At 40.4% G+C, this 18,332-nt stretch overlaps 1 protein-coding gene across 1 annotated transcript; it reads left to right on the top strand.

Moving 5' to 3' along the window:
* The first annotated feature begins 1,377 nt into the window (after positions 1–1,377).
* Positions 1,378–15,271, top strand: ift74 (intraflagellar transport 74). The gene is made up of 19 exons (XM_053342213.1): positions 1,378–1,506; positions 1,781–1,916; positions 2,052–2,100; positions 2,361–2,459; positions 2,616–2,676; positions 4,671–4,730; positions 5,347–5,408; positions 10,889–11,027; positions 11,247–11,309; positions 11,466–11,609; positions 12,076–12,116; positions 12,507–12,586; positions 12,856–12,909; positions 13,118–13,215; positions 13,353–13,479; positions 13,564–13,727; positions 14,103–14,228; positions 14,999–15,059; positions 15,156–15,271. Exons 1-19 carry the CDS (start codon positions 1,378–1,380, stop codon positions 15,269–15,271), a joined length of 1,809 nt encoding a protein of 602 aa, XP_053198188.1.
* The last annotated feature ends 3,061 nt before the right edge of the window (positions 15,272–18,332 follow it).

Raw genomic sequence — 18,332 nt, forward strand, 5'->3', positions numbered from 1 at the left:
TAATAATAATAATAATAATAATAATAATAATATGTGATATAACCTATAAGATATGTTGCCTTGACAACAACAACAACAACAACAAATGTGTGCAAAAGTTTCGTTTCATTGAGAAGAATTTCACTGTTTGATCATGTCACTGACTGCAGCACTTATAAATCGCGCTGCAAATAAATGTGAATTATATGTGGAATTCGGACTGGACAAACATCTACTGTAGAATAATGTCTGTATTTAACACTTAGGACTGAGGAGTGATTTTCACAGCTATATACGCAGGAGGAAACATACATGGATGTAACCTGTTGCTCCACTGTTCAGTGTGTCGATGCTCTGACCTGCCGATGGGGGGCAGCAGCGTACTTTTAAGCTTAAACGCAATCTAACGTTAGCAGAAGAAGATGGTTACTGTGGTAACGTCAACATCATCTCGAGTTGCTACTTTGTTTTATGTAAACTAATAGATTTGATAGACATTCCAGTTAAATAAATTAAACAGCCACCACAGCTTGATATTTTGTAGCCCTACGCTGTCGACTAAAAAGACCAGGAAGGAAGTTGAAGGTACGAAACCCTCCTAAGCTAGCAGCTACTCCGTCCTAACGAGCTAATGCTAACGCTAAATTGTTTGAGTTGAGAGATAGTTGGCGTTCCAGTATTTTCATAGACATAACTGCGGATTTATATGGCAAATTATGGCTGACTGTTAACCCTTCGTCAAACATTTTCCAAATATATGAAGCTGCGTGGTCATTAAACTTGTAGAAATTGTATCAACGGGCTGTTATTAGTAGCTTTCATCCTTTAAAATCGGTGTTGGGTAGCAGTGAGCTAAGGAACCTGTTCTGGTTTAGTCGTAACATTTAAACAAGAGTTTTCTAATAAATTACTTTGCATGAAATCACGTTGAATGAAACAAAGATTTACTATGATTTGTTCGTGCTCACTGGTGCAAGTCAACACTGTCTTTGGTAAATAAGGCAGACTCGAATAACATAAATTTGGCATCATAATGTAGCTGAGACAACTTTCATGTCAAAGTGCATGCATGAAGGTTAAAGTCACTTAAATACAAAGCTGTCATTTGTCGGAGGACACCTCAGGCTGCGTGCTTTGGGCCCCTGCACAGATTTTTAAGTTAAGTGGTGCTCACTGTATGAGCTGGATCAGGTGTTTGTAGGGTACAGAAAGAAATGGAGATTGCTTCAGGATTCAAACCAGCAAACCTCCAGTCAGAAGGGAGCTTCAATTTCCTCTTGGCTGCTGTCACAAACACACTTCCTAGCATTAAGCCATACATAGCAGTGCTTTTAGGTTGTATAAATTAGTGTCCACCCAGCAGCTCCAAATTGTATTTGTCACTTGTGTCCAGGCACCATGGCGAGCCAGCGGCCTCCCTCCGGTATGGGCCGGCCTATGAGCCGCGGCGGATCTGTGGTTCCTGGGGCTGGAAGACCTCCAACAGCTGTCCGACCTCCTCCTACAGCCATACGTGTCGCAACTGGGGTAAGTCAACTGCAGTTTGGATGCATTTTAGTCCTGAAATACAAGTGCCTTCCCCATTCACTATACTCACTTTGCTACAGCATCAACTTGGACAGCAGAAGTCTGAGAGCCCAAAAAAAAACACAACAAAAAAAAAAAAATCACAGTGCCCTTATATACATACATGTCTTATACTAACATGTTCCGGCAAACAACAAATATAAGACGACATTTACTGTGGTTGAATTATGGGAATCTGTATTTGATGTAGTTTCATTCATTCATTTTGATACAGATGGTCCCAGGTACAAGTGGTCATCCTGGTATGAGGGGCGGTGTTCCCACCCCTGGAGTCCTGTCAGCACCGATCAAAGTGACTGACAGGCCTGTCACCCAGCAGGGCCTCAGTGGGATGAAGACTGGCATGAAAGGTACATCTAAGAGACGTTATACCACTGTCACATGATTTGAATGCCTCCACAGAGATTTGACTTTAACACAAACTCACATCTGTCTGTCTGTCTCTCTCTCTTTTACCACCATCTTTCTTCGATCCTCTGAAAAAGGACCTCAGAGGCAGATTCTGGATAAATCTTACTACTTGGGTCTTCTCAGGTAATGCACATCAGTCCTACTGCATCTAAAACATTTCCACCCATAGCTGAAGTTATGACAGAAGCTTATGCACACATTAGGCTGTATTTCATTTGTATTTTGCATTATATTTATTTTACATATTATTCACCAGACTGCATAACATATTTGAATTTGGAGACTTTAATAGCTTAAATGTATGTTTTAAAGTCCATTCAATTTTCAACCTTCAGTTCTTTATATTGTATTATATATTACAATTGGTGTGGTTGTTCTGTCAGGAGTAAGATCAACGAGCTGACCACTGAGACCAGCAAACTGCACAAAGAGATTGACAACTACAACCAGGAGAACTCTGTCTATCTCTCCTATGAGAAGAGGTGGGTGCTTGTTTTACAAGTTAGTGCTGACAGTGTCTATTGTTTGGAGTCTCTTGGTGAAACATGAGTAAAGGAATAGATAAAACAATGCATAGCATAATTACTGAAGAGAATATCACAATTACCAACCCTGCATTTTCTGGTGTTCTCCTGCAGAGCTGAAGGCCTGGCTGCAGAGATCAGGGATCTACAAGGCCAGCTTGCTGACTACAACATGGTAAACAGCTGTAAACATCACCTCACACTCTACCTAAACATTTAGACAAGTCTGGTGATGCTCTGTCTGGAGATACAGTATTTATTTTCAGTGGCTGCTGAAGTAATTTAAGTAAATTTCGACAACATAAACGGCACAAGCAACTGTCATGAACTGGCTCAAAGTTCAGACAAACCAAGGAGGAGAACACACATTCTAAAGAGCCAGTATCTCTCTCTGGTCACAGCTACTTTCTCATCTGACCCTGGCATAGAGACAAACCCCTGTGAAATAAAGACAGAGTAATCTGATGCAGCATTACTAACAGACTTCTTTTCTTCCCCAGACACTATTGAAACTTTTTTTCGCATAAGTGCAGTCAAAGCACTGGATGTCACTGATCCATGAATGGACTCAGACTTAGCTTTAAGTGCAGGGCACTCACTATTCCAGTGTCCTTCACATCGGCAGTAGTCACAAGTATGGCTAGACACAGGTTTCTTCCAAGGCTGACACTCAGTTACTTGAATCTGACCCCAATCCTCCCCCATTACCTCTAAAATTAGGGTAAGACCAGTGTCACCTGGTACAACGTCAGTAAATGTAGTCTTATGAGTCAGAATATATTCGTCTGCTAGAACAGCAGCATCATGAGGAGTCTTTCATTAAATAAAAATGGCAATGCTATTAGGCACACAGTTAAGCTGTTCAAGAATCGCCAGATTACACAACTCCTCAAATGTATTAACACCAGGGATGCAACAGAGAGTCTCAAGACCACGAACAAACTCAACGTGTGTCATAACATCTTGTCTCCTGAAGTTCCTAAAGTGCTGCCTATAGGCCTCAGGAACCAACTCAAAAACTCAACTGCAGCCTTAACTTTTTCATACTTGACACAATCTTCATGTGAGAGAGCAGCATAAGCCTCCTGTGCTTTATCCGTGAACACACATTGGAGGAGGAGAGTGTGTTCTTCATCCAGCCATCCCTTGGACTCAGCAACCCTCTCAAACAGAGAGAAGAGGTCCTGATCTGCTTCTGTGAAGTGTGGGACCAAACGGAGATTAGTTCCAACATCACATTTTGAACTGATCCCTCACTTGCCAGTTGTCCTTCCCTAATCACATCAAGCCTATGCCTATTGTGAACCGCATGCATTTCAGTTTTTTGCCTCAACACCTCCATTTCAAAGTGTCTGTCGTGCTTAAGTCTACCATGCTCCAATTGTAACAATAGAATCTCCTTTTGTTGCTCAAAAGGTCAAAATATCCTGTGAAACCACAGGCTTTTGAGTCACCTCCTCAATTACCAATACACCACCATCCAGCAATTTACATTTCACAGTTTTATGGTGTCTTTCAGCTTTTTATCAGGAATTTCAATCTGAAAGTGTTCACCAATTTTCAAGAGCTGGTCCCTAGTGCACTTGCTCCAAAAGCTCCTCAGAGGGAGAAGCCACAAAATCCTCCACTACAGAGGCCATGGCCATTATTGTGTGCTAGAAATCAATCAAAATAAAGCAAACAAATGAAAAGGGTTCTGCTGCTGGTAGAGAGAGCGAGACTGAGCAGGCCAGCTGGTTTTAAAAGGTGGCCCAGCCCCCAGCCCAGGTGAACTGCTTCAGCCTGTTGATCTGGGCTCGTCTTGAATACTTCCTAGAAGGAGAAGAAAAAGGAAAAAAGGACCAACCAGACAGAGCACTCACAGAAATAGTCATCACACAACCAACAAGAAAGAGCTTCTTTTTTTTTGCATTTTAAATGTTTAGGTATGTTAAGGTTATACAAATACTCAAATAACTACTACCACTGTAGTTAAATGATTAACTAACTATTACTCTACTTAGAGTATACTCAGAGGAAACTAAACATTATTTGAAGTCCTGTTAACAAAATATGTGTTTTCAAGTCTTGCATGGCTTACTGCATAACTGTGACTAAACACTGGAATGCTGTAGGTGATATGTGGCCTATTTGTTTAATTAATTTCTGGGTGTGTATTTGTATTTGTAGCTGGTGGACAAGCTCAACACCAACACAGACATGGATGAAATGATTAATGACTACAACAGTGTAAGTACAACATAAACAATAAAAAGTTGTTCAGTCAAGATTGTTCATGTCAATAGACACTTGTGTATGTGAACCAAACTTTCTGTGTGTGTTTAGACAAGTAATAGTAAAGTCTCATTTATCTCCAGTGCACTGTTGATGTGATTTGAGGTCATGTGTCCTTCCGTCTCTGGACCTTTTTTTTTTTTTTGCCACATTTTACACACTTTGAAAAAGTCTGAGACCAAGTAGTTAATGGTAATGGTATATAGATTGTATTTGTATAGCACTTTTCTAGTCATTTTGACCACCCAAAGCGATTTCAAGTGTAATTCAATGTGTGTTAAATAAGTGTCAAATACTTTGAGGTCTTCAAAATATATATTATATATCATATATATGATATATTCTAGGAATTCAGAGTCTGATGTGTGTGACTCCACTCACATCAGTATATAAGAAAACAAGCAAAGAGTGTACCTAGTATGCAATGTAATATAAAAATATGTGATAGCAGGAATGTCCTTCAGTATGTTGAATTTATGTGTTGTAAATAATGCTCCGATTGTTGCTTTCTATACCAATAATAACGTAAACGTCCTCACACTTCCATTTTCCTTCCTTTTCTTACTACCAGTTGAAAGCCCAGAATGACAGTGAGGCTGAAAGCATTGATAGCATCTTCACTGAGAGGAGAGAGTAAGTACATGGTGGAGGTTTTGTGCATTCTCTCCCAAATAGATCCATGCCAAGAAATGATGTTATATTTACTTATATATAAAATGTTGTCTTTTCTCAAAATGTATTAGAATTACTTGGATTTGAATGAATACATTTGTATAAAGATGAGCTTTAAATGACAGTAGAATGGCCAGTGGTCAAGTAAGAACTGCTGAATTGACATTATTTCAAAGTCATGTTTATGAACTTTAATTGCATTTTTGGAGAACAACTGTAATGTTAGTATGCTCCATCCATCAGGTGAGTTACACATTCACACAACACTTTAATTGTTTTTTTTAGAATTTTAATTCAACTTTTTAGAATGATAAATACCTTTTTAGGAAGGCGGTAAACATTACAATGCACAAAATGAATGAGCAGAAAAATGAGTCCCTGGTTTTTATCAGGGACAAGTAGCTAAATAAAAATCCAAGTGAATGATACTGCACAGTCAAACTCAACAAACATCAAAAATAATAAAACTAATACAGATATTAATGTTTTAGCATCTGATAAACTTTCAGACTCTTGGATCTGTCACTCAGTTATGTGTTGCCGCTACCTGAAACAATCCAGAACAACCTCTTGTATTGTTTTAGTGTAAGAGGTTTCCAGTCTGAGCACTAATTCAACACACAATCAATCACTCATTCACATCACATCTTTATTCCTTTCACCCAAGAGCTCACAGAAGCTCTTGTGTTACTTTGCACTTTGCCCGTCTTAATTTGCACTTTGGAGTTATTTACTGTGCCATCCGGCTCTTCAAACTAGTGCCAGCAAACAAACTGGGTGTTAATTAGATTTAAATACATAACCTCAAGTGCACATCTTAGTTGAGCAAGAGCTTCAACGTGAAGGTTAAGTTTTTACTTCATATTTGTGGCACTGATTTGATGCTTCGGAGTAACACCAATCAGAATCAGGACAAATGGTTGACATAACTTGAATTTCTAGATCATTAAGCATTACAATAAATTACAACATGATTAGTTCCATCTGAGGAAATGCAAATTGTACACATTCCATCTAGAAGACACATTATAATCTTATGTTTGGCTATGTTTATACAATATAACTACCGGTTATACCGGTAACTACCCCTCCCCCACCAATGTGCACCTATTTTTTTTAGATTTTATCCCCACTTGTTGACACTGTGAAGCTGCTTCGTGCTTCTTCATTTTCCAGCTCAAAAACCCTCGCCTCCGCTCCTTCCATCAATCTTGTTTCCTAATGTATGGATCCTCATAGTACCCATCCTCGTCCTCTTCCCCCTCCACTCGCTGCCTGTTGTTTTGCCCGAAGGTGAACGTCTGATGGCTCAAGTGTGCGCCCGTCTCTGAGAAGATGGTTGACGCAAAGTTCTCCCCGCCGTCGTCTTCTCCGTTTAGTCGCTGATGCCGGTAGTTGTGGAGGAGCTTGTACCAGGAAGGCCCTTTGATGGCGCCCACGATCAGCATGCAGACGCACAGCGCCATGGCTGCAACACCCGCCGCAAACTTCCATGAGTTACCGAACACGACTTTATCATCTGGGTGGACAGAGACACCTGTCCGTTAAGTTAGATTTTATTTAGACATCCACATACCTAATAGAAAGACTCCTACCTGTGATGATGCTGTTGTGGCTTGAAGTGATGATGCTTTTGGGGGTTGAAGTCAGCGCAGGTTTTGCCGGAGTGGTTGTGGTTGTGAACCCGTACTGCAGAACTTTGATGGTTGTTTTAGCTGATTCTTTTGTTGGGTTTGTGGTGGAGGACGGTGGTGGTGATGGATAACACTCAGCTGTAGCCTTTAAAAGATCCTTTCCAATCATCTCCCCTGGTGAAGCACATGTGGTACGTGGTCCTGCTGTAGAGCCAGACAGGACATCGTACTTCAGTTGATGGAATTAATGAGTATTCATTTAGTTGAGTAGATCAAATGATTGAACTGAGCTTTCAGACAGAAATTGGATTCAGAAGTGTCTATGTCTTGAGAATTTTGTAGGAATGTATCTACACAGGCAAAGACACAACATTTTGAATGTAAATCGGCAATGTTAAGTGTTTGGTTCCTTCCGAGTCCAAATTTCCTACCACCTATGCCTGAAATGTTAGAATATTGTAAATAATAGATACCTCTGGAAGTCAACTTGAGACTAGCTGTGTATATCTCATATAATAAAGCTCAGAGTTTTTAACAGTTGTGATTCAAAAAGGTCCCAGAATGGTTTGTAACACTGACATCTGATAAAACTGCTTCTTATAATAGAAAGTGAAGAGAAAATTGTAAGTTTTCACTTAGATTTTGTACCGTTGATACTTTTCAATCTATATTTTTACCCGCTCAAAATGTAATGAGGATAAACATGAGCAGGTAAAATTCTAGACTAGCATGGGTAAAAATCACAGATATTAACACCAAACTTAAAAACTGTACATTTATTACCAATGGTAACTCCTGCTGCTTTGATCTCTTTAATGGTGCTCAGCAGTGGAGAGGAACAGTTCCAGGGGTTTCCTTGTAGGTTCAGTACCTGATGGGACCAGATTAGATGAGGTTACAGGGCCGATAATAACCTGTTTAACACAGCTAAATGATACAACTCCTATTGACAAAAATCTACAACAATACCAATGTCTTTAGTCAAAAAACAAGGTCAGGTTAACACAACACCCCCCCCCCCCCACCCCACCCCCCCACAGAACACAGAATTGGGTAATAATGTATACCTTATGCTGTATAAACAGTCAAACCAAGCTAGGTCAGTTTTGACCCAGGAGAATAAAGGTTGCATAGTCCATGGGAAGACAAGAGGGATAATTCATAGTAAAGTTTTTTTGTTTGTTTGGTTTTTTTTAAACATAGGCATTATGAATATTGAAATCATTGCACATTATGGAGGATCCTCTAGAATATACTCAGCGATTTTGGAGTTTACCTTTAGACAATTTAACCCTTTGAATAGCTGCGAACAAAGGCTTGTCAACAGGTTGTGGGACAGATCCAGCTCTGTGAGGTCATCTAGACCAGCGAAAGACTCAAGATCCAGGCTGCAATAACACCCAGTGATAGATGCAGTCATTAATTATTATATTAGTAGTACAAGTACTGTTGTTGTACATGCATATATTTACCTGTTGATATGGTTTCTGGACAGAGAAAGCACTTTGAGCTGTGGTACAACAGAGAAGTACATGGCTGATATGTTGGTTACCAGGTTACCATCCAGGTGGAGTTCTACCAGTTTGGGATAGCTAGCCAGGGCTAGTCTGTCAGTCTCATTCAGAGTAATCTGGTTCCCCTCAATCATCAGTTTAGTAACATTGGAATTGTTGCAAGCCTTAGGAATGACTTGTAGACTCTTGTTGGTGCAGTTCATTACCTGCTGGGGGATGGACAGACATTACTCATAAAACTCAGTATGATCAAAGTTATAATAGATTATCAAACTGTATTTGAGTGAGATGAAACTTCTACTAATAAAATAATAACATTTTTCTACCAGTTCAGCGTCTTTCACAGCCTCAGCACCGTTTCCCAGTATATTCATTGCTCCTACAGCAATCAGCCACAGCAGTAGGAGATGTTGCCAGCACCCTCCCATCATCCTTCCTTGAAAGAGGACACGTGGAAAAACACAGAATAACTGAATATAGACTATATACTCTCTGTTTTACCTGGCATGCAGAGTAGATCAGTCTGCCTTTCTTACACTTTTAGCTCTGACTAGCTCCTTGTAACTGTGTTTGTCACTGAACTGCAAGTGTGCACTAGCAGGATGTTGATACAAAAAAATTCTGCATCATCACTCTGAGTTCAGCATGATGGGCAAACATAGACTTGTTACACCACAGGTTCCTGTGTTTACATGTATTGCTACACTGGTTACACCTCATGGCACAATATGCAGTTTCGTGCTCTAAGGTAATCCGATTATTGCAAAATCATAACTCTTGTCCATCTTTAATTACTCTTATAAATGCCATTTCTCATCTTTTTAGGGTAACAATTAAACAACTTGTATCTAACAACGAATACTGTAAGAAGTGAGACTAGATTAAGATGATGTGAATAAATCAAAATAAAAGGCACAATTTTCCCCATTTTCTCAGAATGTATTGACCCTTTCACCCTTTGATCTTGTAGACTACCTCACATCCTCCTTTTCAACATAAAACCTTCCAAGAAACTTGAATAAACAGGAAGGGATCATGTCAACACCTTGATATAGGCAACAATTAGGAAAGAAAACTACACCAAGGCCCATTCTTTTTATGCTTGCATACTTGGCTTATAACACTGTTTCTGATGAGAAGAACCAAGATAAAGTAAAAAGAATATATAACAAAAAGCAGAACATTTAATGGTCTCTTTTTTTCTATTTTCTTTTGTAGAGAACAAACTCTTTAAAGTTCCTGACAGTGGATTTCATGGAAGACCATGTACACCTGCTGCTCTCATGAACCCATATAGATATGTGTCAGCTGAATGACCTTTAACCTCCTATACAGTACATCATCTTCCGGTTTCACGACTGTTTGCCGCTTATTATATTGGTGATCTCAGTATTTAAAAGAGAAAAGTCTGCACACCACAGGAGCTCCCATGCAGGTATAATTTAATAAAGCATGACGTTTTGAGCCAGTAATTATACCTGCGGTGTCCGGACAATTCTCTTTTCTCTTATAGTTGTTTTTTGGTTCAGCACCCATCCCTAGCTGGGTAGAGGATGTGTGTGTTGTTTTATTTTGTTTATTGATCTCAGTATTTAACCTTATTTTTTGATGTTCTACATTACATTACTGAATAATAAACAAAGACACATACCTGTTCTTCTACGCGCAGCGAGACAAACTCAGTTCAACTGTCGTGTCGGAGCAGCCAGCGCAGCAAAAGACCTTTGTTCCTTGTTGTAAAATCTGAAGGCTCACATGCATGCTTTCTGCTAGCTAAACATTTATGGTTAACATTTATGATTTATGATGACATAAGAAGGGAGGACTATAGGAAAGAAGGTGATAGAAGAAAGGGAAATAGGACAAGAAGGTAGGTAAGTGAGAAACCTAGGAGAAAGGGAGGATTAAAGAAGATAGATGGGGGAAAGGAAATGACAAAGAATAAAGGAGATGGAATGAAGGACATCAGTAAGAAAACTAACCTTTTCTACAAGTTTACCCAGTCCATCTTGCAGAGTTAGATTGCAATCATAACCCTGCTTCATGCCCCTGATACACCATATACTAGTTTTTTCTAACCCTAACCCTAACTTCATATACAACTAACTGTCTATCATAACTATCCATCCTATGTTTTAATATAACCCCGGACCTTATCCCATGTCTAGGGCACCATTGACTCTAGAAAGGTCTCCTTTTTTCCAGTTATTGCCTAATAAGTGACAATAAGAAAGAAAGAAACCACCAAGAAACAAATAATTTCTCCTCACCCTGTTGTGTTTTCCCTCTCCAGACGAGAAGAAGCTATCAGGGCGATAGAAGAGGAGATAAGGAGGGAAAGACGTGTCGCTGACGAGGTCGTCCAGGCCATGCCAACCGCAAAGCAAGAGAAGTATTTCACCATGACGACAACCAATGAGGAGCTGCTACAGGTATTAATGTAGTTTTACACTCATGTCGTCAGTTCTACTCTTATCCAAATATTACTCAAGTATTAGTACTGTTATGGCCATTTCAGGATGAACTTTTGTAATTTGACATGTTGGACAAGGATATAATCTTACTTAATGTTAACCTGCTGCCATGTTTGCCATCATGTACAATACGTTTATATCCTTTTCTCCATCTTCTCCTTGTTCCTTGTTTTCCAGGAGCTAACTGTTCTCCAGGAGGAGCTGGACATCCTGACGACCAGGAAGGAGGACTACGAAGCAGTGAGTCAGCTCTACAAAGAGAGGAAATAGAAGGAAAGAAAGATATGATGTGTGGGGAGAGTTAGGAAGGGAATATAGTCTAGAAAATGAAGTAAATGCATATTGATTTTTGTGACATCTGGCAGCAGTAGTGTCAGTTGTTGTGTCTGTGTGCAGGAACTCTCCCACTCACAGATAAAGCAAGAGGTAGTTCGTCTTCACGACACTTTGTCGGTGCTGGAGGCGAAGCGTGACACCATGGAGGCAGAGCACAAGAGCCTGGGCTCCCCCAGCGAGGAGAGAGAGAAATTACTGAAACAGGTTTGCCTCATCAGCTTAATTATAATGAATATCACAATGTCACAATATTAAACTAAAGCATACAAATCATATGTGTCAATAAAGTTGCATTAGACTTTTTTACATTACATCATTAACAGTTCTATATGTATTTTAAAAATTCAATTTAATGTAATGTGGAAATGGTTTACATATGTTAAAATCATACAAGACAAGATCTGTTTGATATGTCATGTATCTGAACCTCATTTGCCTCTAGTAAAATCGAGTATTAAATGAAATTAAAGATTTACACAACATAGTCACCAAATGAGTAAAATAAATTGAGTATAATGTTGTTTATGTGTGCAAGATCAGCACACTAATAAACCACAGCAGATTAAATGTATTTCACAAAGGCTTCTGTAAAAAGGCAGTAAGAGAATTAACATGACTTCATACATTTAAAGTGAGTAAAGCATAGATGTTGTTGTTTTTTGTTTTCCAGGTAAAAGAAGACAACCAGGAGATTGCCAGCATGGAGAGACAGTACGTATTGATATTAATCACAATATGCTTTTGTAACTTCACAATTCATTATCTATATTGTCAGGAACACTGGTCAGATGCTGAACTCTATAACACACAGCTTCATCATTTAGGAAAATCACCTCAAAACCAGTAGACTCACAATTAGAATCACAAATTAGATCAGTGGTCATTTTTTGATTCCATTTTAGATCCATATTTTAGTGATCTCTTTACTGCACTGTAGCATCTCTGAGTAGAAGTAATAGTTTCAGGGATCATGAGCTGATCCATTTGGAGGAACAAAAACCACTTTAAAGTGCAAAACGAGAAACACTGATACTCACATTGTGACCTTTGACCTCCGCTTGTATATTAAATATATGTGTGTGTGTGTGTGTGTGTGTGTAGGCTCACGGAGATCAAAGAGAGGACCACACAAATCACTGAGGACATCCGACAGATGGAGCAGGACTCAGAGGAAGCTCAGGGTAACACACTTCATGACTGCTGTCAACTTTCTCCAAAGAATCTTTAGTTAGTTTGATAAAACATTGAAAAGCAGCAAATATCCACATATGTGATGATAGAATTAATAATTACTTTACAGTTCCTGATCATTCATCCTGAATTCATTTTCTGTCCATCGACTATTTTTTTTAAAGCTCTGAATGTGGCTTTACTTTGACATATTACCAAACTCAATAGGAATTATGCCTATTTATTTAACATTAAAAGGATTTCTTTGTGTGTCTATAAGGGGAGAGTCAACAGAAATTCAAGGAGCTGAAGAGGAAAGAGGATGAAGTGGATCGTGAGTACCAAATCTTTTTCTGTCAATATTGTAACAAAGTGCTTTATTTATTTATTTTACCACTAGATGGTGCTAAAGCCGACTTGTTTTTCTTACTCTGCAACCACCATGATGGCTTCATTAGTTTCAATATAATATATTAATTATAATAATTGTATAAACATCTTGTATTAAGTAGCAGTAACCCTCCTTTCTTTTGTTTTTTCAGGTTACTTTGAGTCATTTGATGAGATGAAAGCTCAGGAGCAGGAGAAGTTGACCCAGAGCCAAGAGGACATCGTCTCCCTGCTGGAGCACTGCAGCAGGGTGAGGAGGGAGGGAGGGAGGGAGGGAAGGAGGGAAAGAAGGAGGGAAGGGGGATTTGAGGAATGTAAATGTTACAGAAAGGGAGAGAGAAAAGAATAGAATGGTAAAGTAGAGTAAGTGTGTGTGTCTGTATGTAGAACATGCTGCGGCTACGACAGGTGGACACAGTGACAGCCAGCGAGCTGAGGAACATGCAGGAGGTGCTGGTCAGCAAGGAGACAGAAGTGGTCCATTCAGAGAACACCGCCAGAGGACTGACGACCGGTCAGTGACACACAGACACACCACAGCAAATGATTATTACTATAAAAAACCCAACAGCTAACTGTAGCTCACTGTCTGTTCCAGAGTCCCAGCGGCTGCAGCACGACCTGGAGAAGGTGCAGCAGCTGCAGGGGAAGATCTCAGGGGAGCTGAGCACCCTGAAGGAGCACGTCAGCAACATGGAGTCTGAGCTGCACACCTACAGAGACCTGGACACCCTGAGACGTGAAGCAGAGGACAAGAAGACTGTAAGAGGCTTCAGAATCCACTCACATCAACATATACTGTAGAGACAGATATTATATAACAACCCCATCAGCTAACAGATTACCTGAAACTACATAGGATACAGTGAGTCTAAGCCTGTGGTCTCCAACCCTGCTACTGGAGAGCTACTGCCCTGCATGTTTTAGGTATCTCTCCACTCTAAACACTCTTGATTCTAATAATGACCTCATTATTTAAGTCCTTGACAAGCTTCAGCTGCTTGATAATGAGTTAATTATTAGAACCAGGTGTGTTAGAGTGGAGAGATACTTACAACATGCAGGGCAGTAGCTCTCCAGTAGCAGGGTTGGTGAACACTGCTCTAAGCTAACCTAATGTACGTTCTTATGTTGCAGAGACTACAGGAGGATCGTGTATCGCTGACTCGGCGCCGGGATTCATTCAGACAGCTGTTAGAGGAGATGAACCAGAAACACGAAGCTCTGAAGACCAAACTGCAAGAAAACGAGACTCATGCTCAGGTTAGCGCGTGACACATGTAGACACTGATGTGAACATGCACACTGGATGGATTAAGTTACTGTTAGTTGTCATGTCTTCCTGAGGTGACTTGCGTGGATCAGTACTGTCAGCACATCAACAACAATTACAGAGCAAACCGTGACACATTTTGACATATCATTTCCTAATTTGAACATAAAAATCATTCAGTGACTACAGCTTTTACATTTCCTGAATACATTTCTCACTCTAACACAGACAAGCAACATAATTCTGTGCATCTGCAGCACATTTTACACATTTACATTCTCACTTCCAAACTCAAAACATGTACTGTACTTATCTGCCAAATCATAACCACACTGAGATACATCTGTATTCAACCAAACCCCCCCCCACCACCACCACCACCACCACAAAACCACTGTCAGAAATAAAACCCACTGAAAGTTTCCTTCTGCATTTCTATGACTTGTTCTTGTAAGACAGTGGTTCTTAAATATATTTTTTTACCTCAAGGACCCCTAAACCAACACAAATTAGACCACAGGCCCCCATTTCATAAGATTTTGTTTCAGGATTTCCCATCTAATAAGATTTTTGACTGCACTTTGAGAACCACTGCTGTAGCATACACTGTAATATGTTCTACAGAGAGCTCCAACACACGCACTTCTATCTATCACACTATCAACCACTAAAAGCAACATATACACAATAAAAAAAGTGATGTAACTTCAGACTGTCATCATGTGCTGCCTGCTGTTAATGCAACTGGTCTGTGTTTCAGCTGGTTAACCTGGAGAGGAAATGGCAACACTTGGAGCAGAACAACTTTGTAATGAAAGAGTGTATCCTTCTAAACTCTGACACACAGCTCAGTGATACATGCGAGTTGTTGTTTTTTTTTGTTTGTTACACCCATGTTTCCTCAACCGCAGCCTCAGTCATCGCCTCCAAATCTCAAGAGAGCGACTTCGCCTCCGTCGCCAAGAATGTCTCCCAACAGGTGGCCGAGTACAACAAGATCCTCATCGACTTCCTACAAAACAACAGGAGTTAACCACACACACATACACACTATTTAACACCTGCAGTCTGATTTGCTGAATCTTTTGTTATATCATAACTCGACCAAATTCAACCTTTTCTCAAACTGAGTTTTGCAAGTTAAACATTCAGTTTACAGCAATTGTGCAGTTTGTGAAAGTGGCTTGTTTCATTCTGTCCTCTTTAAAATTCCCCTAATGTTTCAGTTTAGGCAAAGTTTCTATTTATATTCTATATTTTGTATTAAATCTAACAGGAGATGTGTGAATGTATCTATAAAGTACATATATATCATTATAATAAGAGATTTGGAGAAAATGTTTGATATCATATGCAACAAATATGAGCCAGTGTAAAGCCAACGTTTAAAGCTGATCTGCAGCAAGGTTTCCACATAAAACTTCTTCTAAACTGTTTGTTTGTTTTTTTTCTTCTTTTTTTCAAGTTCTACTGTGTGGTAACTTCCAGGCAGGTTTAAACTCATTAACATCACAAATATTTTTTAGGCAGCTGCTGTTTTTCAGATGAGTAATCTCTCTCTGTTAACCTCATGTAGTCATTTTACTGGTTGCCTGGCAACACAGTGTAGGCTTTTATAAAACATTCTACAAAACTCAACCCTAACTCAAATAAATAAAAAAAAAACTTTTATTTTTTATATATATATATATATATATATATATATATATATATATATATATATATATATATATATATATATATATACACACACACACACACACACATATCCAACTTTATTTGTTAAGCACTTTAACACAACCAAATTTGAGTGCTGTACAGAAGAATAAATAATGAGGCCCAGAATTACATATAAAATACAAAAATAAATTAAAATAGCCTACATAAAACATGAGTAAAAATAATAATAGCCACGCAATGAAAATAAGAAATTAAAACAAGGAGATAAAGTCAAAGGCCAAGGAGAAGAGATGGGTTTTAAGAAATGATTTAAAAACAGACAGAGAAGAGGCCTGTTTAACGTGCTGAGGCACATCATAATGAAGGAGCCGACACAGCAAAGGCACGGTCCCCTCTGAGCTTTTAGGCACATTCAGGAGCAGCTGATCAACTCACCTGAGAGAGTGGGCGGGTGTAGAAGCTCAGAGAGGCAGGGCGGGGCAACACCATTCAGGGATTTAAAAGCAAATAAACATTTTTTAAAATGGATCCTAAATTGAATAGGCAGCCAGTGGAGTGAGGCTAAAATGGGGGAAATGTGCTCGTGGTTAGGTTACGTGTGCCAGTTAAAAGACGTGCAGCTGCATTTTGCACCATCTGGAGACGGGCGATGGAGGACCCACTATACTGACCCCCACATATAGTGCATTACAGTAATCCAGTCGAGTGGTAACAAAAGCGACCCAGCTCAAATAAGCTCAATTAAACTCAATTCAAAGCTGGTGAAAGAGGATGATAGCAATAGCTGCTTACATTTATAATGACTCTTATAGACAGTCGCTATTCCTCCTCCTTGGCTCAACATCCGCGGGGAGTTAAAATAGCAGCAATCATGTGGTAGAAGTTCAGTGAAAGCGCTGGACTCACCAACATTCAGCCATGTCACAAAGAGGAAATCCAATCCTCAGGACGTGAAGAAAGCCTTCAAGACAAAAGTCTTGTTCGCTAGCGATCTGACATTTACCAGGCCAATCCTGGCAGGAACCGGCGGGTCCAGGGAGCCCAACACAAAGGCCGCAAGTTGCGGTGATTCATCTGCAACAGCGGGACAAGGAAAGCAGGGGCCGCGGGGCTGGAACGCCTCTTCCGGACGATGACAGGTACCAGCCAGGCGGCGACAGGGTCCAGCGAGCGTCGAGGAATAACGAGGATAGGCACTGCTCCAATCAACCTCTCAAACCAAGAAAGCGTTTTTGTTTTTTTTTCCCCGGCGGCGGGGGCGCTTACACCAAGGAAGTGGAGCCGGGACCCTCGCCAAGAGCAGGGGCAAAGTTTCATGCCCACCATCCTCCAATGTTACTACATCTTCGGCAGAATGTCGAAGATCCAGCAGTGTTAGGCGATCATACACCAGTAGAGAGTCATCCAGAGCAAGAAGCAAAACGAACAGCATAAACACACACAGCAGTGACAGACGGCAGGCCACACACTGGCGCCATCTTAGAGCATTTTTGCCCTAAACCATCAGTAATCAAGCAACTCCACATTTAACCAGGCGGGGAGTTCCGGTCCTCTGAAGGCCAACGTGGAAGTAATTCTATCAAAAGGCCACCAGGGGGCGACCGTTTTGTGTTCAAAAGGACTTCCGTCTCAAGTCAATGGAGAATTCACCAACTTCTCACTTGATTTCTAACCTCAGTAAACGTTTTCAAAATGTGTTTATGGTCTCAATCGCTAGTTTAAAGCTTTCTTCAATGCAGTATGATGTTCATTTGGGACATTTTGGCCTCCCTGATTTTATATTTGACGATAAGCAGGGTATGCATTAGGGCGTGGCTACGTTGTGATTGACCGCCCATACTTCCGCCCATGACTCCGCCTCATGCCCATATAAGTAGAATCCGTGTTCTTTTTTCCCCGGCATGCACCTGAAATTTTCAAGATGACGCTGCCCAGATCCGAAACTATAATTGGCCTATGGCTTCCAAGCAGCAGTCCACAAACCAAGGGGGGAGTTGTGGGTTCTCCGAGTGAGGACCACTTCCGCGTTCAAAAAGCTGCAGTCCCCCCCGCGGCCTCTGGGGGCTGGCACCAGAAGTGAGCAATTTCCCATTGAGCCCCATGTTAAAATAGCCGACTTTACAGCTTAAAAAAACATATTTAAAGCCTGGTACATTTTATTTTTTTGGTCTTTACCGATAGTTTCCACCTCAGTGAACACTCTGGGGGGGGTGAATTTTTTTGTACCACAACCGTTTAAGTGTAATTTAGGCTTAAATTCTGGCATAAATTAGGGCGTGGTTACGTTGAGTCACAGGTTCACAGACAGTTGCCAGCAGTTAGCTCTATGCTAAAGCATCGGCTGGGCTGGCTAGGCTAGGCTAGGCTACACCCAGAGGTCCGCGGCGACATCCAGCAGACAGGCGCTGCGGTGT

Source organism: Scomber japonicus, chromosome 21 (genome assembly GCF_027409825.1).
Source record: "Scomber japonicus isolate fScoJap1 chromosome 21, fScoJap1.pri, whole genome shotgun sequence".
Taxonomy (NCBI): domain Eukaryota; kingdom Metazoa; phylum Chordata; class Actinopteri; order Scombriformes; family Scombridae; genus Scomber; species Scomber japonicus.

Excerpts from the sequence above, each read along its gene's own strand:
- ift74 (XM_053342213.1), top strand. The coding sequence starts at position 1,378 with ATGGCGAGCCAGCGGCCTCCCTCCGGTATGGGCCGGCCTATGAGCCGC. Across the intron at positions 4,731-5,346 it reads TGATTAATGACTACAACAGT|TTGAAAGCCCAGAATGACAG; the intron begins GTAAGTACAACA and ends TCTTACTACCAG. Across the intron at positions 11,028-11,246 it reads CCAATGAGGAGCTGCTACAG|GAGCTAACTGTTCTCCAGGA; the intron begins GTATTAATGTAG and ends CTTGTTTTCCAG.